Source organism: Tachysurus fulvidraco, chromosome 1 (genome assembly GCF_022655615.1).
Source record: "Tachysurus fulvidraco isolate hzauxx_2018 chromosome 1, HZAU_PFXX_2.0, whole genome shotgun sequence".
Taxonomy (NCBI): Eukaryota; Metazoa; Chordata; class Actinopteri; order Siluriformes; family Bagridae; genus Tachysurus; species Tachysurus fulvidraco.
The window spans coordinates 12,215,902-12,239,426 of record NC_062518.1 but is presented as its reverse complement, the minus strand read 5'-3'; the positions used below and the strand labels follow the sequence as shown (position 1 = coordinate 12,239,426).

At 41.2% G+C, this 23,525-nt stretch overlaps 1 protein-coding gene across 5 annotated transcripts in view; it reads left to right on the top strand.

The window, feature by feature from the left end:
- Window positions 1-23,525, top strand: part of phf21aa (PHD finger protein 21Aa) — a 37,299-nt gene that overhangs the window by 5,550 nt on the left and 8,224 nt on the right. For all 5 annotated transcript variants that reach the window (XM_047817130.1, XM_027133037.2, XM_047817124.1 and 2 more), the window contains 11 exons: window positions 3,223-3,274; window positions 5,996-6,088; window positions 7,014-7,046; window positions 7,152-7,217; window positions 16,033-16,203; window positions 16,461-16,712; window positions 18,955-19,398; window positions 20,432-20,611; window positions 22,358-22,409; window positions 22,587-22,666; window positions 22,753-22,810. In XM_047817130.1, the coding sequence (XP_047673086.1) occupies window positions 3,245-3,274; window positions 5,996-6,088; window positions 7,014-7,046; window positions 7,152-7,217; window positions 16,033-16,203; window positions 16,461-16,712; window positions 18,955-19,398; window positions 20,432-20,611; window positions 22,358-22,409; window positions 22,587-22,666; window positions 22,753-22,810 (1,459 nt within the window). In that variant the 5' untranslated portion in view covers window positions 3,223-3,244. The remainder of the gene's footprint in view (window positions 1-3,222; window positions 3,275-5,995; window positions 6,089-7,013; window positions 7,047-7,151; window positions 7,218-16,032; window positions 16,204-16,460; window positions 16,713-18,954; window positions 19,399-20,431; window positions 20,612-22,357; window positions 22,410-22,586; window positions 22,667-22,752; window positions 22,811-23,525) is intronic.

Below are 23,525 nucleotides of genomic sequence, written 5' to 3'. Positions count from 1 at the left end.
TAGTGTAGTGGGTGAGATGTAGTGTAGTGGGTGAGATATATAGTGTAATGGGTGAGATATATAGTGTAGTGGGTGAGATATATAGTGTAGTGGGTGAGATATACAGTGTAGTGGGTGAGATATATAGTGTAGTGGGTGAGATATGTAGTGTAGTGGGTGAGATATGTAGTGTAGTGGGTGAGATATATAGTGTAGTGGGTGAGATATATAGTGTAGTGGGTGAGATATATAGTGTAGTGGGTGAGATATATAGTGTAGTGGGTGAGATATATAGTGGTATCCTTGAATGAAATGATATGAGATTTTATTCCATGTCACTGTACACTTAAGGTTCAAACATGTTCTCATTGCTGATGTTTGGTAACTGAACACTGTCCATCCTTGTTAGAAAAAGATAAGTAGCTCAGTAACCTGAACAACATGCGGCAGAGACGTGCTCTCATGGCTTCGATGAGTCAGAACCTGCCTGTGTTTATTTTTAACTGTTAATCAACAAAGAAAGTGAATAACCGATGTGTTATGGCTCCAAGGTGGAAATTGCCTTTTTTTTTTGTTTTTTTTTTGTTTTTTTTTGCATCTCACCAACCTGCATCTGAGTTAAATTTCACTTTGGAACAATAAAACCATTTCTGCTTATCTCAGATTCATTCCACTGAAGTCTCTCTGAAACCTATTAGCACGTGTTTAGAGCAGAATACTTGGTTTGGTGCTGTACAGTCAGGAGAAGTTAGCAGTCTGCCACATTGAGATCGAGAAGTTCAGTAGTCTCAAAACATATGGGACGACGGTATGTTTTTGCTGAGAAATCCAGGTTGTTGAGATGAGACAGGAGACATAAGATTCCTAGCTGAAGAATGCAACACAGCTACACAACGCAGTCGTATTGTACGCACACTTTTCTGTCTAGTGTAGGAATTTTAGAGGGACATTATCGTTTCAAATCGAATGCTAACTTTTTTATTAACAGAACTATAAGACGTTTCCCAATCGATGGTAAATGACATCAGACGCATATTAACGTGACACCGGAATACATGAAAGGGATTTTCTTTACCATCATTTCCCCATAGACTATTTGTGCCCCATGATCCATGAAAACTAACACACTAATACCCCTTTTCCACCGAATAGAACCAGGTGCTGGTTCAGAGCTAGTGCTGGTTCTAAGTTCCACCTCCCTTCTAAGAACCGGTTTGCCTTACTGTGAGTTAGAGAGCCGAGTCTGACGTCACTGTATACGTGTCACGTGTCCCAGCATCGTTAGCGCAGCAGCGGCAAACACAGCATCAACAAATGTTGCATTACTGTTAATGCTCATGGCTTTGTGAACCTACATCGCCATCCAAACGCGGCGAATCCAATGTGTACGCACAGCTCCATGTAATTTGTATAAACAGAGGTTGTAATCGAGAAAGTACATAACGTTATTTTAGCATGTACTATCATGCGTGCTGATAACTGATCATATTGCGGTAAAAGTGTATTAAACAGTAGTATACTTAAGGTACATTATCATATGTGCTAACAGTAGCTCCGCCCATAACCCCTGACATAAGCAGTTCTTAAGTCTAGACCAGCAACGTTTTGGTGCTATTTAAGAACCACTTTTAGTGGATCAGAGCCGGTGCTTTGTCGAAACAGAAAGAACTGGTTCTAAATTAGGCTCTGGCTCCGAACCAGCACTCAAACTGCCTCTGTGGAAAAGGGGCATAAGCTTCTAGTAGCCCTGCCCCACTCCCACTATGTGCCCACTGAGCGCATCAACTGAACAGCAGTCCACATCATCCTGCTACTCGAAGTACAATTCATCTATTTCTACCACAAAACGGTGTAGAATAGCTCATAATATACGTGGTACATTTTTGTGATCTATGAAGCAATATTGTGATGTGTTTGCTATGAAGCAATAAATCTGATGTGTTTGAGCAGCATGTATCAGATGAGCAGGTGAGAGAGCTGGACAGACTAAAGTGCTGCCGCACTGCTCTCTCTAGGTAGAGACTGAACATCCCACTGACACCACTATCACAAAGTAGTTTTGTGGGTAATGTAACCAGTGTGAAAATCAAGCATCATGTCAGTTAAAGAAGTTTCCACAAACACCAGCTTATCGCCGTGTAGCCCGTCTGATGTAGTCAAACGCCTCATCGCTTTAACCCCGATGGGTAAAAAATGAGAGCAGGTTCGACATTATGAGGCGAGTCGTATGAAGTCACTTCTCTTACTGCTTGTGAGGATGTTTACTGCAATAATATTTAGTGACAGTTTTTATTTGGTCTCACATTTTCTCACCCTAATCCACATGTATATATCTGCATATTAGGGTTGATATAAGAGTTGTAGATTAGTTTAGCTTTGTCTTCGTTTGGTTGTCTTTTATTCCTAACTATGCATTAAATGTTTGTCAGTTAATCTGCGTGTGTATGTGGACTGCATTTGCATTTGTAACAGTTTCATGAATTAAACAATGCAGCATATTCTATAGAAGAGTTGGACAAATAGTTACACAACATGTGACACAAATTCTGTATTTGTATAGTTTATACAGTAGATAGTGATGCTGATTATTGTTAGTTTTGGCTCAATGTCAGTGTTTATAGTTCTTTTTAGTCAACTAGCCCTAAGACACAGAAACACACACACACACACACACACACACAAACATACACACACACACACACACACACACACATACACACACACACAAACATACGCACACACACACACACACACACACACACACACACACACACACACACACACACACACACACACACACACACTTTTTATTTGTAAAAAATTGTAAAAGACCAGTTTCTATACTGTACTGATGCCAAAATCCACAAAAAAATTCAGCTGATCAACAGTAAATATCTGTGACTCTGTGTGTAAGCAGTTTATCATGTGGGCATTGATCGAACCGCAAACCTTTTATTTTCTATGAATTCTGCGCTCAGCCAGTTGCTTATAAATCCACACCTTTCTCTGTATTGCACTTTAGTATCAGGTCAGCGATGAACTTTGTCTGACTTACACCTTTAGAAAGCCAGAGTTGTTCACTGCTGGACGCTAGGGGTGTGGCTTAGGGTTAGGTTCAAACCCTACTCAGATCAAAATGTAGTGTTTGTAAAAGTATTTGAGAATTAGCCTTTTGTTTTATGTGTGTATGTGTGTGTGTGTGTGTGTCTGTCAGTGACTCATATCTGCCCTTCATTTTTCCAGGCTCCCCCACACTGCCAGTTGGATGGTGTTCAAGACAGCAGTCGCTGTGAAGGTACACAACACACTACACTTTGCTTCAGATTAGACAGAGATCAGATAACAGATGTGATCCAGTGGTTCGTCTTTCATTCGGTCATTTATAGGTTAAACACGTGCAAGCTAAAGTGTACCGTTTAAGTGGCTCACCGACTTTTGGAAGGAGTCGATATGCGGTATATCAGTACACAGCATCCTCCTCGAGCACTAAACACACGTAGATGTTAGCTTTAAATCAGAAACGTGTGTGTGGTCTGTACAAGGAGTTTGTTTATTTCTTTAGTTTTTATTTAAAATCTAACATGACTGTAGCTGCGTCCCAAATGTCCGACTACACACTAAACACTAATGCTATGCACTAGACTTACGCAAGCGGATGAATTTTAACTTTAACCTGAAACAGAAGTCGTTTCATATCAAGTCCGTTGCAAATGATGTCAAACAGATATCACGTGATGGCCTTTAGATTAGCCCAGCGTGGACTAATTCATAAGACGTTTATAAGACGTCTTGTTCATCAGAATGTCATTAGAAACCTCCTCCAGCGTCAGTGCTCGGTAACTTCACCCCTCTTTATGCTACATCTGTACTAAACTCATAGCATCTCATAAAATTTGCTCAGATTTACTTTATTTTTGCATTTCTTGCATTCCAGAAAGATCAGAAACGTTCACTGGACACGCTTTCATTATCTGCACAAAGCAGGGTCACACATGCTGGGAGCTGCAAGTCAAAGAGGGAGCTGCTTTTCATTACAATCTCTCTGTTACCTTCTGAAGAGTGCCAGAAATAATACAGTGATTTAAACAGGAATTTTGAAAATGTACATTTAAAATGAATTAAATGCGTATCTTTATTATATATACATATTGTGAATTTCGCTGAAACCAGGCAACTCTCCCTACTATGAGCTTTTGCTAGCTGTTCATTAGGGTGCATTATTACAGTACAAACCGCACGCTGACACGACTTCATTCGTCCTGTAGGATCCCAGTGCGCTCAGCTATTAGCGTTCTCAGAAAGCTTTTTCAGAACAAAACCCTGAACACAGAATACACGTACCGTTCACGTCTGTATTCGTGTCCGATGCACGTATTCGGTTATATATACGTAATATATAATGAGAATCAACACTTAAACCTGATTTAAGTCGGTTTAACCACAAATTAGAGAATCTCATACCATTTATTTAAAAAAATAATAATAATAATTTTTGTGTCAGGACAATGTTGGTCTTCCTTCCTGACTGGGTAGATTAATCATTTCCTTTTTCCCCAGCCTGTGTCGCGTCACCTCACAGATGTATAGATGGATTTGCGTCTAGTCATTAACTTGCTCATTCAAAACATTCATCATCTTTTGGATAAATCCATTTCTTAGTTATTAGAATGTCTGCTTCAGGTCATTGTTGTGCTGAAATGTGAAATTCCTTTTTATCTTCAGCTTATTAGCAAACACCTGAAGGTTTTATGCTAATATCAGCTGGTATTTATAGATGTTTATGCTGCAACGTGGCCCTGCTGCTCTTATGGTGTGTGTGTGTGTGTGTGTGTGTGTGTGTGTGTGTGTGTGTGTGTGTGTGTGTGTGTGTTCACTAAACCTACCTTTTGTGTGTGTGTGTGTTTGTGTATCTGTGTATCTATGTGTGTGTGTTCACTAAACCTACCTTCTTGTGTGTGTGTGTGTGTGTGTGTGTGTGTGTGTGTGTGTGTGTGTGTGTGTGTGTGTGTTCACTAAACCTACCTTTTGTGTGTGTGTTCACTAAACCTACCTTTTGTGTGTGTGTGTTCACTAAACCTACCTTTTGTGTGTGTGTGTGTGTGTGTGTGTGTGTGTGTGTTTCACTAAACCTACCTTTTGTGTGTGTGTGTGTGTGTTTCACTAAACCTACCTTTTAGAATAATGAAATTATTATCATTTTGGTGTTAACCATAGCACATGGCCACATGGTTTTGGGTTATTGAGTTTGGATTTGTTTGTTTGTTTGTTTATATTTCAATGTAATTCAGGTTTATTTGTATTGCGCTTTTTACAATTGACGTAGTCTCAAAGCAGCTTTACACAACATAAACATAGAACAAAAGGTTATTATAAAGAACATAAAGATTTATATAATACAAAATACAACATTACTATTAGACATATTTAAATGTGTTTGTATTTATCCCCAATGAGCAAGTCTGAGGTGATTCATGTTAGTGTAATAGTTTTAATATAACGTATAATTTTATGTTAGTTTTTTTTTTTGTTTGTTTGTTTTTTTGAGAAAGGTCTCAAGAATAGAAGAGCTTGTTGTCACATGCAGCGAGTAATCAGTACTCTTCAGATATTCCTGCAGCTCCATGGAAAGTTTTTGTTTAGTTTTTATAACTTTTTGGATGGACATAAAGAAGACGTCACTGTGGCGCTCCATATTCTATATTTGTTTACTTTGTTAAAGGCCAGTGCATCTCATGTTCCTCAGATTCTTTCATGCTCCTTTTCCTGATCGAGATCCAAGCATTGTGGACAATAGCTTTTGCAGTCAAATCAGTAAACACCAACACGACGTGAAGAAAACCTTACATAAAACAGCTGATCTATATTTGGGGTTAATCTGAATAATCTTAGCGACGTCAGCTGTACGATCTACCTCTGAACGTGATTGGTTCGTTCTGAAACTAGTCACACCGCCTGTTATGAAAGGGTGCACATACTTATGTAACCACTGTCTCACTTTCTGTCTCTGTCCCCCTAGGCTGAGGGAGGTGTGGAATTTGGGCAGAAGGGCTTGATGATGGAGCTCCAGAGTCTACAGGAGGCTCTCAAAGTGGAGATACAGATTCATCAGGTAATAAATTGAACTTGGGACCAAGAGATATTTTTGTATATTTTTTAGATATATTTTAATATGATTTCATTCTGATGAACTCCGTCTGTGTTTATGAATTACGGCTAGTTACAGGCTTTTACCACCTTCCCCGTTTTTACGTGTACCATGTGGATGTAAAGACTTTACTGCCATATACAGTAATGCTGGTATTCACCTTTCTCATTATGACAGTTACATGACTGCTCATAGGGGAGATGAACATTAGTTTAATATGACTAAACTACTCACCTTAAAGAAGATATTTTCACTAGAGCAAGTCTTACAACACCCATAACCACAACCACGGCGTTGTAAAAATCATCTCCCGTCCACAGTCTATTCGAAATCTATTCAGAACGAATCGTTCCTAACTTACCTGGGCTCCAATGTGGCCCAGTTACAGGGTGTTTCATTAGGAATATGATCACAAATACATTGTAAGTGATATCTGTCAGGGTTCAGTCTTCAGTCTTAAAACAAACACACAAAAGAGCTTCTTTTCTTTTTTCTTGAAGCGGACTCAAACATGAATATTTTTCTGGCTTCTCACGTTTTTAGTTCAGCCTCATTTTGCAACAAAAACCCTGTAATTGTGAACTCCAACATGGAGTACAGCTGTAACTAGGCTGTAGGATTTGTGCTGCTGCTTACAGTTTCCCTCTCTGCCTGTAGGGGTCGCTGTGTGAACAGCCTGAATTACACTCTGCTTGGCTAACCAAGTATATATGAAGAGCTCTGAATGATCTGTGTTCTGACTATTCTTTCTGTTTGCTTTTCTTTCTCTCTCTCTCACACACACACACACTCTCTCTCTCTCTCTCTCTCTCTCTCTCTCTCTCTCTCTCTCTCTCTCTCTCTCTCTCTCTCTCTCTAATACTTTGTCTCAATGTCATTCTTTCTGCAGAAGCTAGTGGCACAGATGAAGCAAGATCCACAGGTGAGAGCCGGAGCAGTGTGTAAAAATATGAATAAATAAGTAGAGACGCACACAGATACGATTTCTCAGTAGGAGTGTCAGTGATCATGTTTCTTTTGTGTGTAGAATGCTGAGCTGAAGCTACAGCTGCATGACCTTCAGGCCAAGATCACAGTGCTGAGCGAGCGACAGGTAAGAGACAAAAGACATCTGACTTTGTGTGTGAGAGCGAGAGAGAGAGAGAGAGAGAGAGAGAGAGAGAGATCTGGGTCTGAGAGACAGTTGAAGACAATTTAATCATGATATTAAAAAGAGTAATTTGATCCTTTTTGGTTTTACAGATTTATTATTCAGTGACTGTTTAATTCCGTCGAAGAGGCGTAAATATAAAACTAGTGTTTTAACTACAAACTTAAGGCACACTGTTCTTTACTTATTTGCAATAAATAAGCAACCAAGCGACTGATTTGAGGGAGTTTTACACACACTTATTGCTCTCTGGCACACAGTTCTTAATAACAACAATGGCTCTCTGAACTCTAAGCAGCGCTTTCTGATTTTCTATGACAAAGGCCGAGAGAAGATTAAGAGCCAGTGTCAATATCTCAGGTAGGAGGAGATTTCACACTTTCATCGATCTCTGAAAATCAGCTGAAATATGATGACAGGGATGATGAGGACCTGGAAGATTAGGGAAGTGTCTGGTGGTACAGCACCAGCAGCAAACACATTGACATCATCGTGGCTTTGCGAACCTACATTGGCATCCAATGAAATGATTTAAAAATGGCGCTAACCACGTTCACTTTTGTCTTGTTGGTCACAGTAACCCCTCCCACAGCCCCTGACGCAAGCAGTTCTTAAGTCTAGACCATAATGGCTTTGTGGTACTTAAGAACTTATAGTAAAGAAAGTTGAATTGAATTGAAACTGAATTTAAATTAATATCTGGCTCTGAACCAGCAATCAAACTGCCTTGGTGGAAAAGGGGCATTACAGGATGTACACTGCAGGAATATACCGATGGAATAAAGGCTGCTTTATGGTCAGGACCTTTGGAGAAAGCAGAGAGAAAGATAATAGAGAAAATAGAGGAGGAGTTTGATGGACGGATGGACGGACAGATGGACGGATGGATGGAAGTGTAAAAGAAGGGCTTTGTGTCAAAGTGGTGGAATAAAATGATCTTCAATTACACCAGAGGATAATAATCAGCCAGTAGGTGGACTAGTGAGTCTAGTTTGCCCGTGTGTGTGTGTGTGTGTGTCTACAGCAGTGACACTAGCATATCTACTGTAACGGACATGTTTAATAATAATAATAATAATAATAATAATAATAATAATAATTAGCAAAGCATGAAACATACATGTTCTAAGTAAATGTGCTATTTTGATCTAAACATTTCATGTGGTTTGCATTTTGTTGCTGGTTTTGGAGCCAGTGATTAATTCTGCTCACAGTATATTTGTGTCATTTTGTGTTTGAGCATTTTAGAAAGTGAGACATTGTTTACAGAGCTGTGTGTAAGCAATTGGGAGAAAGTGTGAACACACACATTGGCATCGGGCCTAGTCAGTTATTCCTGTCTTAATGTTGAACAAGAGAATTTGTTTGGAAACTTTTAATAAACGAATACCAGTAAATGGCGCACGAAGCTGCTGTGGTGGCCCAGTGGAGGCTGGCGCTCGTGCTGAATGTAGAGTCTGTAGCAGTAAAGCCTTCTGAGTGGGAGAAGGCAAAAAAGAAAGGTAGTCAAGCAACAGAGGGGAAGCGAGAGAACGGTCTCTCTGCAGCGTGTCTGACGAGCTGTATAGTCACACAGTGTGAAATCTCCTCAAGAAAACACTTTCCACCTGTCGCTTATTGATCTCCTTCATTCTTCCTGCCTCTCTCGCTTTTCCTCACTCGCTCAGTCTTGTACATTCACGCTGAGAATTCTTTTAAATACCACCAGTTATTAGTGCAAAGGACTGCTGCTAGGGCCTCATTTAGAAAGACATAAATGAAGTTGTGACCCTGCTTCAGCTCTTCTTTATGCTTCCTCCGTCGTTTTCTTTGCTTTGACGTCCACACGCCGGTCTTCCCGTGTCTCTTTGTGTTCGGCATTTGTACAGAATAGGAACATAATCTATTTAGTGGTTCAGTGCTAATGGATTTAGTATTTTTTCCCCCACTAGAGTTTTTTTTTTGTTTCCGAGTATTTTGATCATTATTAGCCTGGGAGAGACGGGGTTAAAGACTTTGTTTCTTAGCAACAGGTAGAGTACATGAGTTTCTCACAACCAGCCAGAATTACTCTGTGTGTGTGTGTGTGTGTGTGTGTGTGTGTGTGTGTGTGTGTGTGTGTGTGTGTGTGTGTGTGTGTGTGTGTGTGTGTGTGTGTGTGTGTGTGGCAGGTAATTTCTTTCAGTCATAACAAAGTGTGTGTGTGCATGAGTTTCTGTGCTTTTTAGCTGGTGTGACACAAAGGATTTTGTGTATCGGGTCCTTCGGCTGCTCTTAAACCTAAGAAAGCAACGCAATGAACATTGAAGTGGAAATCAGCACTAAATGCATACATGTTTTTTGTATAGCTGTAGATTTGTAGATTGTGTTCAGTAGCACATAAAACACCTAGTGTAGAAAAACGTTGGACCTGGAGGAAGCAGTTGATGAATGAATGTAGCAGCCTCATAATCAGACCCTGTGTTACGTGTTATCCTGTTACAGTTCTGTACAGAAAAGTGCTCATTATTGGGTAATTGGCTATTCGCTAAGGTACTTTTATTTCTAATTGTAGTTCAATCACAAAAGCTTTGCTGTATATTAAAGGTGGAGTCTCCGTTGTTTGAAAGCCAACGCTGACATATAAAATGACCAAAACAAACACGCCCCTAACCCAAATGGGTCCCACCCCTGTATTGATAGCTCCGCCCCCACATGCATACATAACCCAGGCAACTAATGGAAAGAAATGTCTTTATCATAGCTGAAGGGAAGAACAATACGATTGCAGATAAGGAAACAAGCAAAAATGACACACAAGCATAATCATGTAAAGGACAATCATGTAAAGTTCTGTGTAACAAAGCAAAACCAACATTACTCACATATCGAGAAGGAAAAAAGCACCTCGGTAAGTAAAGTTGAGTTTCCCAAGTCAATAACTCCTGAGCTAAACACTGTTACTACACAAATAACACCTCCTTTCTATCGTAGTAATGTAGAGATGTCACACATGCGCACTGAACACTCTCTCCGCCCATATTGACAAGACCCACCCCTTTCTGCTCATTGGCTACATGTTAGTTTTGTTTTTGTTTTGTTTGGCGGCTCAACGCAGTTTTCTGAAGCATTTCTCAAACAACGGAGACCCCACCTTTAAAGTTGTTTAGGGGACGCAACACTAAAGACGTTTGCTACGAGGAAGTTGGCAGAAAACATCTCTCCCCTCTACACATCTACCCTCTAATTTCTTTCTCTGATTTGTGGTTTCTGTGTAGGCCTGAATATTGCCAGGTTATTTGGAGTGAAGCGATAAACCAGCAGCTGTTTCAGTGCTTCAGTTGTGTCTCAGGTATTGGACTGAGCAGTGTGTTGCATCTGTTCTGTTTTGTTTAATGCTTTGAAAGCCACAGAAGCACACGACTCTGCAGAGAAGCTATAAGTGTGTCCACTCCCCCCAATATAGGAAAGTATGTGTGTTAACATCTCTTTTTTTATACGCTTTTGTTTTTAAACGGACGAATCCTGAACGAGAGCCATGTTCCAGGACGTTCACACACACGCTCGCTCTCCTGTGGTGATCATCTAAGTTCGGGTTAATTGAAATGAAAGATAGAAGGCTTTGTGAAACAAGCCTGTGAGAGCCAGATCAGCACTTCCATGCTGTTCCTAATGACTAGATGTGCACTAGTGCTGAGAGAGAGAAATGTGGTGTATGTGTGTGTGTGTGTGTGTGTGTGTGTGTGTGTGTGTGTGTGTGTGTGTGTGTGTGTGTGAGGAAGCAGGCAATGTGAGTGGAATTTTAATCGGAGGCTCAGAGCTGGTTAAATACCAGCACAGAGAGAGTGACAGCAAGCAGAAAGATCCTCACAGCTACTCTCTTGATGTCTGTGCGTGTGTGTGTGTGTATGTGTGTGTGTGTGTGTGTTAAAGGTATTATCACTATCAAATAGAAATAAATTGACATTAAGGGCAAAGAGAGAGCATCAGAAAAAGTAGTATGTCTTCAGCAGAAGGAGAGAGAGAGACTGCATCATCTATCGCAGTAGTCAGTCACCGGGTTCTCACTGTGTACGCCTGACAAAGTGTTTCTATACAACACCGTGCACAAATCATTACTAAGCTCACTCAGATTAATAATCTTTCTGAAACAAATCGTAGTTTCTGCTGAAACTCGTATTATGGACATTATCAGTCGTTGTCTCTGTATGCCTGGCATCACCCCCATATGTACTTTTTTATCTTCCCAGTGCAGATTATAATAAGCTCCACTCTTCTGGGAAGGCCTTCTATTAGATGTTGGAGTCAAACACAAGAGCAGTAGTGAGCTCGGGGGATCTGGGGGTGCAGTCAGAGTTCCAGTTCACCCCAGAGGTGTTCAGTGTGGTTTGAGGTCAGAGCTCTGTGCAGGACACCAACCTTGGCACACCATGTCTACCTGGAGCTCACTATGGGCCCCTTAGTTCCAGTGAAAGAACCTATAGCACTACAGCATACAAATATATCCTAGACTATTGTGTGCTTCCATTTTTGTGGCAAGAACTGCATATAGGTGTGATGGTCAGATGTCCACATACTTCTGTCTGTATAGTGTATATGAAGCCCGGCGTCCTGCCCCATTACACAACTTCTCCACAAAGTTCTGAAAAACACAGCTTTAGCTACACATTAAATGAAGTGTGACAGAAATAATGAGGCCATGTTCTGTCTTTCTGCATGATAAAGCAACAAAATACCAAATCAGTCACAGCCTCCACCGATGGTCGGGTTAGTACTTTAGTACGAGAACGTCTGGCTTAAACTTCTACCTCAGGCTAACCAATTGAGGATCAAGCATCTACTGAGCTTTATATCCAAGTTTGTTTTTGAAGCGTCGCAGGATCAAGTCGAAGTCAAGCATCTTTATCAGGTGTAAAACTGTAGTGAAATTATAAACAGATTCTGTAGATGGTATCTGTGTAGGTTTTTTCCTTGCTGTTTGGTGGTCCCCCCCCCCCCCCCCCCAACATGCCTCTCCAACGTCCCAGTGTGTAGACTGCAGTGTTGTAATGTAACGGAGTACAAATACTTAGTTACTGTACTTAAGTAGAAATTTCACATATCTGTACTAGAAGGCTACATTGGGATTGGGCTCCAGCGGGACCCAACGCAAATCTCGCGGGAGCGGGCGGTTTCACCTTTGCCCCGGGCGGGAGTGGGCAGTCAGAAAATTTAGCGGGAGATCCGCGGGACCCGGTGGGATTTGGCGTGCAGCCTAATAATAAGAATGGAGTCAACACATGACGTTGAGAAGAAGATTAGTATTAGCATCAGTATTAATTTATCTTATTTAAATGCAATCATGTTTAATTCTGTTATTCTGGACATTATCCTGAACTAATAATTAGTCTGATCATTTGTATACAATCAAAATTTTCACAAGCTCTCAAGAACAAATCTCCGGGAGTGGACACAAACATTGCGGGTGCGGACGGGAGTAGAACACGCAGCTTGCGGGCGGTCCTGGTCAGAAATTCAGCGGATGCGGGTTTATAAAAACAGTCCCGCGCAGGGCTCTAATCTGTACTTTACTTCGCTATTTAAATTTATGTCAACTTTCACTTTTACTCTGCTACATTTCCTAGATAAAATGTATACTTTTACTCCGTTATATTTCCACTAAGCATCTTCGTTACTCGTTACTACAAAATAAAATCAGAGGAAATGTGTGTAACTGCGCTAAGGGAGGTTTGGCGAATCACTGCTCCTAGATTGCATTACGCAGCTCCGCACGCTCTACGGAAAAGCACAGGTACGCACAGCGTGCACGCGCAGTCAGAGTTGGAGGCGTTTATCTATAACGTTAATCGGCAGAAAGCCGCAAAGACGGCAACCAAAAGCAGTGAAATGTCACTATTCTTATTACCAGAGTTGTAGCACAAACAACATATTAATGCAAACGATCCATTCAATACTAAATAAAAATAACATTATTGATTTGGTCTTTGTCTTGTAAATATTTGTTTATTAATAACTGCATTCATTTAACACACGGTGAGAATGCACACATACACGAACTGATTTGATTCAAGACTGGCATCATTACATCATGCAAAAAATTTTGGTGTCCACTTTTTCCATTTTAAATAATACCATAACTTTTGGCTTACTATGTAGTCATATAATATAAAATATATAATATAAAACTCTTCTTGTTTTAAATTCTCACTGAAATTTTTTTTACTTCAAATACTTAAGTACATTAAATATCAGAAAATGACTTTGATTCTTAAGTACAGTAAATATCAGATATTTTAAGACTTTTACTTGAGTAATATTCTAAAAGGTGACTTTCACTTCTACCAAAGTCTTTTTCTAGTACGATACCTGTACTTTTACTCAAGTATTGCTTTCTAGTACTTTATACAACACTGATAGACTGACTGTGATAAATTGCCTCTGGGTGTGAATGAGTGTGTGTGATGTACCTGATGCTCTGCCATCGACTGGTGTCCCATCAAGGGTACATTCATGCCCAGTGATAGGCTCATGATTGATGGCAACTCTGACCATTCAGTTTCCTAAAGTTTAGTTCTTGGATAAAAGCAGCAGTGGAAATCAAGGTCATCATTCTATCAGTTAAATCGTCGCACAGTGCAGGTGCACGGTACACAATCGTGGTAGTGCCTCTGCGTACGGTCGAGAACCTTGTGCCACCTTAATTATTGATAATGTTGCAATGTCAAGGTGAACCAACAAGTTATAGTCACTATGGGAACTCGGTAAAAAAAACTTGAGGGCTAGACGGACTACCCTTAGTTCTGGTTGGGAGGCGTTCTGAACGTGAGCGCAACTCGTACTCGGGTCCGGATCAGGAAGCGAAGTAACCATCTTGAGTGTTTTAGCTAATGACAACATCGCTAGTTACCAAACGAGGTGACCTGCTGTTCATAATAGCACCTTATTGATAATTGCCCTGTGCCACAGCCCCTGACACAAGCGGTTCTTAAGTCTAGACCAGCAACATTTCGGTGCTACTTACTGTAAGAACCACTTTTCCTGGTTAAGAGCCGGTGCTTTGTCGAAAATCAAAGAACTGGTTCTAAATTAGGCTCTGGCTCCGAACCAGCACTCAAACTGCCTCGGGGGGGAAAGGGGCAATAGCGACCTGACTGGCAGGTATAAAATTGTGTGGCATACACTGGTGACAAAGCAGCTCACGTTCTCAGTCAATCTACCTTGAACTTTGAGTTTTGATGGTAAAACAAAGAGCTTTATTATTATTATTATTATTATTATTATTATTATTATTATTATTATTATTATTATTAAATCATTGTAAGTCCAAGCACTACTATGTGTATGTGGGGGCACCTAAGAACCAGTCATGCAAATATGCCATGAGGGAGGACAGAACCACACGCCTACATCTTGAAAATGCCCACAAGTCAGAGATAGAGAGAGATCAAAGGCTAATGATTGGTAATAGAAACCCACGACGGGACTTTTCATACCATCAGCGATGAAGCCGTACAAAAAAGCAGTAACTTTGTTTTACAGGATACAGTTATTGTTTTCATACACGTCAGAAAGTTGCAAGAATGCATCGTGTGCATGCTTCTAGTAGCAAAGAGCTAAAATCACATTTAAAACCATCCGGCAGTGCGAGTACCTTCTCTTATTTTACGCTTACGTTTCTGGAACGCTACGTGCTTTTTTATGTTACGTAATCTCGACGCCCCCGATTCAGGATCCTCACGAGCGACAACCGTCAACAAAAACTACCAGAAATATCTCAAAATCAGCTGATCTGCATAGCTAAATATGTTGTATTCTTGTCAGAAGTTTAGATTTATTCTGCTGAGGATTCCTCCTGTGTAGTGAGAATGAAAGTGAGAACTCTGTGTTTTTGGGGCCGTTTGGTGCCTTCGGAAGCCGCTGGTACGGAGAGAGAACGAGAGAGTTTTTAACTGTGTTTATGAATCATAAATGAACTTGTGCTTTACAGCGATGGGGGACTTGAGTCATATGACTTGACTCGAGTCAGACTTAAGTCACAAATTTGAGACTTAAGACTTGCTTGACAAATATTAAAAAAGACTGGACATTCATGACTCGAGACTTACTTGGGACTTACGTGTGACTTACTCCCACCTCTGGTGCTTTATGATTAAAGTGCATGCTATTTACTGATGTCACACACACACACACACACACACACACACACACACACACACACGGAGCATACCTAAGCATATCCCCTATTCCTTTTCATTCCCTTTCAAAGCCCTTGTCATTAGTCGAGGCCAAAGGATGGGCAGTAACTCCGTCTTCCACTGTGATTGACAGAGTGGATTACATGAGAAATGTATTACTAACCTTGTGACCGTCCAACCAGGACACTGCTGGAATGAGGAATTTTATGGTCTCACAACAGAAGGGTATTGAGAGTGTGTTGAGGGAAAGATGACAGAATTCACCGCCTATTGCACTACTAGCTCATGTTGTGGTTTTACATATTATTAGATGTTTTATATTAGTGCTGTTTATATTGCTGGAGATTTTTTAACTTTTTATACGCTCATAAAATACAGCCACAGCAGGAACAGAAACACTTAGACCATCTGCTATAGACTGCTGCAGCGAGAGAGCTGAACGCCACAAAGCAACATAGGCTTGGCTGAGTGAGTGTGTGGTGTGTGTGTGTGTGTGTGTGTGTGTGTGTGTGTGTGTGTGTGTGTGTGTGTGTGTGTGTTCCTCCTCTTTAGAGCAGAGTTTGTTGTGTATCCACTGCTTTATTGTTGCTGTATTCTTTCCACAGAAAAAGGTGGTGGAGCAGTTGAGGAGAGACTTGCTGGTGAAGCAGGATTCGGGGGAGATCAGGCTGCAGACACACACACAGCTCCCTCTGCAGGCCGACGGCAAAACTACCACATTGATCTCCAACCAGAACCAGAGCTCTCTTCCTCCGACTCACCTCAACGCCCCACAAGTAGCCGAATGCCTCTTACTTCTTTAAAACCAAGACTTGTGTCTTACTGAACTGTAGAACTAGTTTCACTTCATGATGTATATCACGTCCTCCTGCTTAAAAAAATGAGGTTAAAAACTGCTAAACTATAGTTACGGCATATAACTGTTTCTCTTTTGTTATTTTTTATTTTTCAATGGTTCATGAGGTGTGTCTGCTGTGGTTCTATACCGTGCTCTTGTTTTTGTGACTCATGTGAGTGATTTTATTCTCTGTAGAACTCCGTGAGCGTGACTCCGGTCATTGCCACTAAGACTCTACCTCTGATGCTGAGAGCTGCCACACCCACCACTCCCATTGCCATGATGCCTACGCCCACCATCGCCATGGTTACCACCCTCACCAATACGCCCCGCCCCAGCCTTCCGAACTCAGACCCCCAGAATTCACCAGTCGGTCTCCAAACGGCCAGCAAGCCAGCCAATCAGGGAACGGAGCCTGTGCGGATCGTTCCCAAAAACACCATTGTTGTAAGTGACCGTGTCGTTATGTTTTAGTAATGAAATATAAACGCAATGTAAATGAGAAGCAGATAAAAAAAAGGATGGTGTATTTGAGTCCAGTTTGTAAAGCAGTAGTGAAAACTACAAAGACAACGGGATTTGTTTTATTAATGTGTTCCTTTTGTTTTGCTTTCATAGGTTTCTATAGTTTCACTTTGTTTGCCTCAACGTGGCATACAGTGTTGTGTAAAACTTGCCCAACATCTGATGTATAGGATAAAAAAGAAAAGGGAATATTTGAGTCATATCTTTAACTTATCAGTTTGTGGTCCCGGCGTTTAAATTCATGCCACGTGTGACTCGTTGGCATTCTGCCAGTCGGAGTGCCTAAATTTGTCCTGTGCACCAGACAGACAACTGAGCTTCTCTATGGCAAGTTTGTTCCCATGGAAACCGTTCAGTCTCCATCCCAGCCATCATGACTAACCCATGTAGAGAATGGGTGCTCACACTTCCAGTAACCCCTTTAACTGTAAATTTTATTCCTCGGACCTGCTCCAAGCACAATCCATCTATTTAAATATTTAGCTCATCATTTCAACAGGTACAAGAAGATTTCAACTTGCTGATGTTTCTCCCAGCCGAAGCAGACCCACAGGCTAATAACTATAAAACCGCAATAATGAACATAATAACATTGATATTTGTAGGTTGTGATTTGCGGCAACGTAACAGTGTAAGAAACACGGAGCTTTGGGCTACGGCAGGATAAACAGTGTTACTGTTATGTTTATGAACAAGTTTATCTTTCACGGTCGACGTTGCTGTAGCTTCTGTGGTTCTGCTTTTTATTTCCTATCAAAGGCAACATTTCATTCAGCTACATTTGCCTGGGAGCAAGTGGTTCGAGTATTTACAGATAACGCTGTGAGAGTGTCAGGATACTGTTCTTGTTTCCTAAATGTTGTGTGTGTAAAAAAAACATCATTATTCATTAGCGCCCTCTACTGATCCTGGGGTCTTTGTCATTTGACATTGTTCAGAAGGACAATTTAATTAGAAACAGTAACACAACAAGAGAATCAATAAATACTTCAGAATGTAAAACAAGACAGTGTTTATCGAGCTCTATGTAATAACCTCCGGTTGTTCCTCTTATGAATGTATTATACTGAAATCCTCCACCTAGTTATGCTTAACGAAATATCATAAATATTCAGCTTACAGGTTTATATTTCACCAGTTCCTTTGTCATCATCATCTTGCTCTGTAAGGTTTATTTAGCTTACCACACTTTTGGCAATGCATAAAGCATATACAGTGGTACACCGCTTATCCGCCTTAATCCGTTCCTTAAAACCGGGCGAAATGCGAAAAGGTCGAGGAGCGAATGTAATTATCCCATAAGAAATAATGGATACCCAATTAATCCGTTCCCGACCTCCACCGATACCCAATAATTAAAAATTTTTGCCCTGTTTTTAGCAGTATTAATGCTAAATAATACATAAAATAATACAGGTACATAAATAATATTGTATATAATACAGTAAAAAGTATAAATTAAAAAGTGGCCTTTCCAGTACTCTTTCAGGGTCAAGTTGCTGGAAAGTTTGCTATGACCATCAGATCCATAGGCTGAATGAGGGAGGTCGTATTTGGTGGCAGAAATTTGACTGTAATCCAGTCAAACTCAGCCTCCAGCTCATCGCCTAAATCTGGAGGATGTGCCGTTGCATTGTCCAGGACAAGCACGCATTTCAACGGCAAACCTTTCTTCCGACAAACCGAAGTTTAATTTGCGATAGATGCTCTCTCCACGAAGGCTGAGGCGAGACTGGGAAGATCCTTCCCCTCGCTCTACGTGGGTCGAGGTCCATAAGCGGGGATTTGATCGTTCAGCGGGCGCAAATTTTGGTCGAAAAAATGTTTGCTAAGCGACAAGGTCGATGTCCGAGCCGGTCGATAAGCGGGGTACCACCGTAGCACCTTTTTCATCCCATCTTTCAAAGTTCTACCTCAAACTTTGGAAAGGTAAAGAATACTTATGCACGCTTGTGTATATTGACGTTATTTACTTATACAAGTCAATGTAATCGCTCTCTTGTTTTGCCTCTTGCACCAGCCTTTTTGGGAAAAGTGATTTTAAGAGCAGCAGATGTGCTAGATGTGCTCCAAAACCTTGTAAATCTCTCTCTCTTTCTCTCTCTCTCTCTCTCTCTCTCTCTCTCTCTCTCTCTGTCTCTCACTCACTAAACATTTGGAACAGGTAATGCCCAAAACATCTGTGGCTCCAGCAGCACTGCAGCCAATCCTGGCCTCATCTCAGCAGCCTGTTCTCCTTACTGCCAAGCTCAGCTCTGCTCTGCTGCCCTCAACAGGCCCAGTGCACCAACTCCACATTTTTAATCCCCAACCTGGCACTGCCAGTGTCCCTCCTGGAAGCACTAATGCCACCCAGTCGTGCCCTGGCAGTGCCCAGGCAGGCTTTAACATAATCCAGCCTTGCCCTGGCATCACCATGACGCTCAGCACCAACATCAGTCAGTTCAGTACAAGCAGCACAAAGCACAGCACGCAGCTTCCCAGCATTCTCATCTCGCCCCAGCCCAGCAAACCCCACGCTGCATCGTCTGCTCAAGCTAACACCGACTCTGCAAACGCAGGCAACCCTCACACATCTCGGGGCAGCGAGTCCTGCCCCAATACCCCTGTGAGTACAACACTGCCGTCTCTTAAAACCTTCTGTAAACATAAACATCAACTACAGCTAGATCATGTAAGAGATATTTATTTATTTATTTTATTCATTTATAATATTTTTATCGGTTTTATAACAGTAACAGGGAAAAAAAGTAACACAGTAGAGAAAAAAGGAGCGGCCACACGAATAAAATGACATAAATGCCCTAATAAAGTACAGAGGAGAAAAACAGGTCACAAATAGGGGCATGGAAATGAACAGGAAAACTTTAATATCGCACATCAAAATCTGGAAATTCTTCTGTCATGTAAATGTTGGAGGAAGGGACCCCAGACTTTGCTTCACTGAATCGAATTTTCTCAGTAAGACAGACACCGTCTCATGGAGACATCACAGAAGACGTGGGGGAGCACAGACTTCCACACTCTCAGTATAATTCTCTTGGCCAACACCGTGACCAGCATTAACACCAATTGCAAGTGAAGGGAAAAGATGCACCTGTATCATAGCAGTCAAAGGTGGCCAGTTCTCTTTCAGCCAGGAAAACCCGATCGTATGCCGCAGAATACCAAGAAAATATATCTGGCCAAAACCTGGGAAGTTTCCTCCGATCCTCGGCATTGATCGCGAATCAGAGTTAACTTTATAGTGCAATGTATGTACAATTTTATTCTGAATTAAACTTCATTATTCATTAAACTAAAGTCTAGCGTTGATGGAACAGCTGTGTGTTCTCCGTAGAATTGTAGACCAAACGTTGACAGATAATTTGTACAACTTTTCCCAAGCCCAGCCTCCTTGTCCCAAGCTACCTTAAAATTATCAGAAATATTCAACTGTGAAGTGAACAGAGAAACAAATTTTGAGTCCAGCACTTGATGCACTGGATCATAGAAGCAGTGTTGTTCCTGATGCCATAAGAATTATTATTATTATTATTATTATTATTATTATTATTATCCAGATGTTCAAACATGTTCACTTGAGATGTTTGACCAAACGGACATGACATTTGAACAGATATTGACTTTGTCTCATTCAGACTCCTGACACAGTGGACAGAGTGGAGCCAAAGACATCAACCAGCAGCCCAGCACCTTGTCCAGTTCCACTGAAATCACCTGTTCCTCCGTCTCCAACCTCCAACACACACATCCACTCAAACTCTAACACACCTGCAACTGCACACACCCCCACACCCAAAAGTCAGGATAACCCACTGGTAAGGCATGGCCTCTCTCTCTCTGTCTCTGTTTCTCTCTCTCTCTCTACCTCTGTTTCACACACACTCTCTCTGTCCCTCTCTCTCTCTCTACCTCTGTTTCACACACACTCTCTCTGTCCCTCTCTCTCTCTCTCTCTGTCTCTGTTTCACTCTCTCTCTCTGTCTCTCTCTCTCTCTCTCTCAATTTCACTCACTCTCTCTCTCTCAGTTTCACTCACTCTCTCTCTCTCTCTCTCTCAGTTTCACTCTCTCTCTCTCTCTCTCTCTCTCTCTCTCTCTCAGTTTCACTCACTCTCTCTCTCTCAGTTTCACTCACTCACTCTCTCTCTCTCTCTCTCTCTCTCTCTCTTATATAACAGATGTGAATGTAAAATGTGAACGAAAGTAAGCCATAAATCCATCAACACATTTTAGGGGCGCAGTGGCTTATCAGTTAGCATCTTTTCCTCGCACCTCTGGGGATGTAGGGGATCTAATGTGCTGTTGTGCCCTGTGATGGGGTGGCACAGTTTCTAAGGTGTCCCTTCCTTTGTGCCCCAAGCCCCCTGGGATAGGCTGCAGGTTCCCTAGTGCCCCTTTTCCACCGAGGCAGTTTGAGTGCTGGTTCGGAGCCAGAGCCTAATTTAGAACCAGTTCTTTCTGTTCGACCGCCAAAGCACCGGCTCTGAACCAGGAAAAGTGGTTCTTAAGTAGCACCAAAACGTTGCTGGTCTAGACATAAGAACCGCTCGAGTCAGGGGTTGTGGGCGGGACTGTTAGCGCAGTTAATAATGTATCTTAAGTTTACTAATGTTTAATACACGTTTACTTTACCGCAATATGATAGTAGGTAGCTACATGCTAAGGCTAACATTTTTCTGTGTTAATGATAAAATAATGTTATGTACTTTATCGATTACAACCTCCGTTTATACAAATGACATGGAGCTGCACTAACATGTATGATTCACCATGTTTGGATGTTAATGTAGGTTCACAAAGCCATGAGCATTAACAGTAAAGCAACATCCGCCGTTGTTGTGTTTGTGTTTGCCGCTGCTGTGCTAACGTTGCTGGGACACGTGACACATATACAGTGACGTAACACTCGGCGCTGTGACGCGCTCTCTAGCCCATGGAAAGGCAAACTGTTTATCCAGAGTATTGTTCTTTCCTGGTTAATAACAGATTAATAATGATGAACAGATGTTTAGGTCTTTCGCCTGTAAATGTCAGGATGTCCCAGACAGGCTGACAAGTTAAATCTCTATTCTAATAGCTTTTTATTGTCAAAGCCACAGCAATAATTTAGCGAGAGCATTCAGTGGTAAATGACTCTGTCTGCAAGATGCTATTCACCATCTCATATATATATATATATATATATATTCACTATAGCTGTGCCATTATTGTACATATAAGACTTTATTTTGTACGTACCTTACACCAGAGGGGTGTGCAGTGTGTTTACATCCCTGTCACATCACAATCCTGAAGGAATTCTGCTATAAATGTAAACATTAACTGAGTGAATTACATCATAGCGGCACACAGACATACTGAATACACCCATGTTAGTGAGGAGAGGCTTTGATTTATTTATTTATTTATGTGTGTGTTTTGTTTTGTTTTGTTTCTTCGCAATAAAAACAAAAAAACATTTGCGCTAAAATGTTGCTATATTCCAGTTTGATCCGTCCCACAATAGCTTATATGTAATGTGTCACAGGTTAGTGATGTTTTTCACTGTGTTTGTGTCTACAGAAACTGGCCTTCATGCTGTCTCTGGGGCTTGTAACACACGACTATCTGGAGGGTGAGTGTGTGTAGGAGTGTGTCTCCATTTTGGCAAGTTTACTAAGTACATGTAGCACAGCAAGTATCCGTCGTATGAAGACTCGCTCCACTCGTGCATTTTGTTCAAAGTTACACTCAATCCAGTCAAAGCGTCCGGGCTCTTTGTGTTAACCTCAGCGCTTTGTCTTGTGTGCAGAGATTCAGAGCAAACGTCAAGAGAGAAAGAGACGAACAACAGCAAATCCGGTGTACAGTGGAGCAGTGTTTGAGCCAGAGGTAACACACTCCCACACACACACAGATACAGTGTGCACGTACTGTAATATGTGGAAGATGATTCCTTAACTGCGATTGTGTTACAGCGTAAGAAAAGCACAGTGTCTTACCTGAATTCTGCTAATCAAGAGTACAGTAAGAGAGGTGAGTACATCAGTCTATATTTTAACTGTGTGTGGGCGCGTGCGCGTGTGTGTGTGGTGTGTGTGTAGTGTGTGTGTGTGTGTATGTGTGTGTGTGTAGTGTGCTTTCACTGGTACCTGTGCAACTTTCTCTCACTCACACACACTCACACACACCCACACGCACACACACACTCACACGCATACACACACACACATATACACACACACACACACACACAGTTATATTCAAGTGCTTCCTACAAGCTCTATTTAAACATTCTGCTTTAATTAGTCCGATACATCCGTGCAAATGCAAAATATTGTTTCATTAAAACAAACAATCTTCATCGAAGTTCAGCTTTCTTCCTCTGCCTAAAAGTTTAGCTGTGCACAATAATTACATGATCTTCTCCACCCTTCTTTCTAACTTTATTAGTTGTACATTTTCTCCTTACATTAAAAACAGTCTCTTTTAGCTGAAGATAACATGTGGACTTCATATCAGCTATATTTCTATTTACAAACCTCAGTTTCCTGTAACTTATTTTAAACGTTTTTATCTAATTATTACTTTTCAAATCGTCAGAACTCACGTCGCATTTATAACGATCACACTCGCTGCTCCGAGGCCGGCTTCCCTCGCGTGCTCTATTAAAGTCTGAACACTGTCTGGGACATAATAACATACTATCCTGAGCTTTGAGATCTGCAAAAGATGTGTATGGAAGTATTTT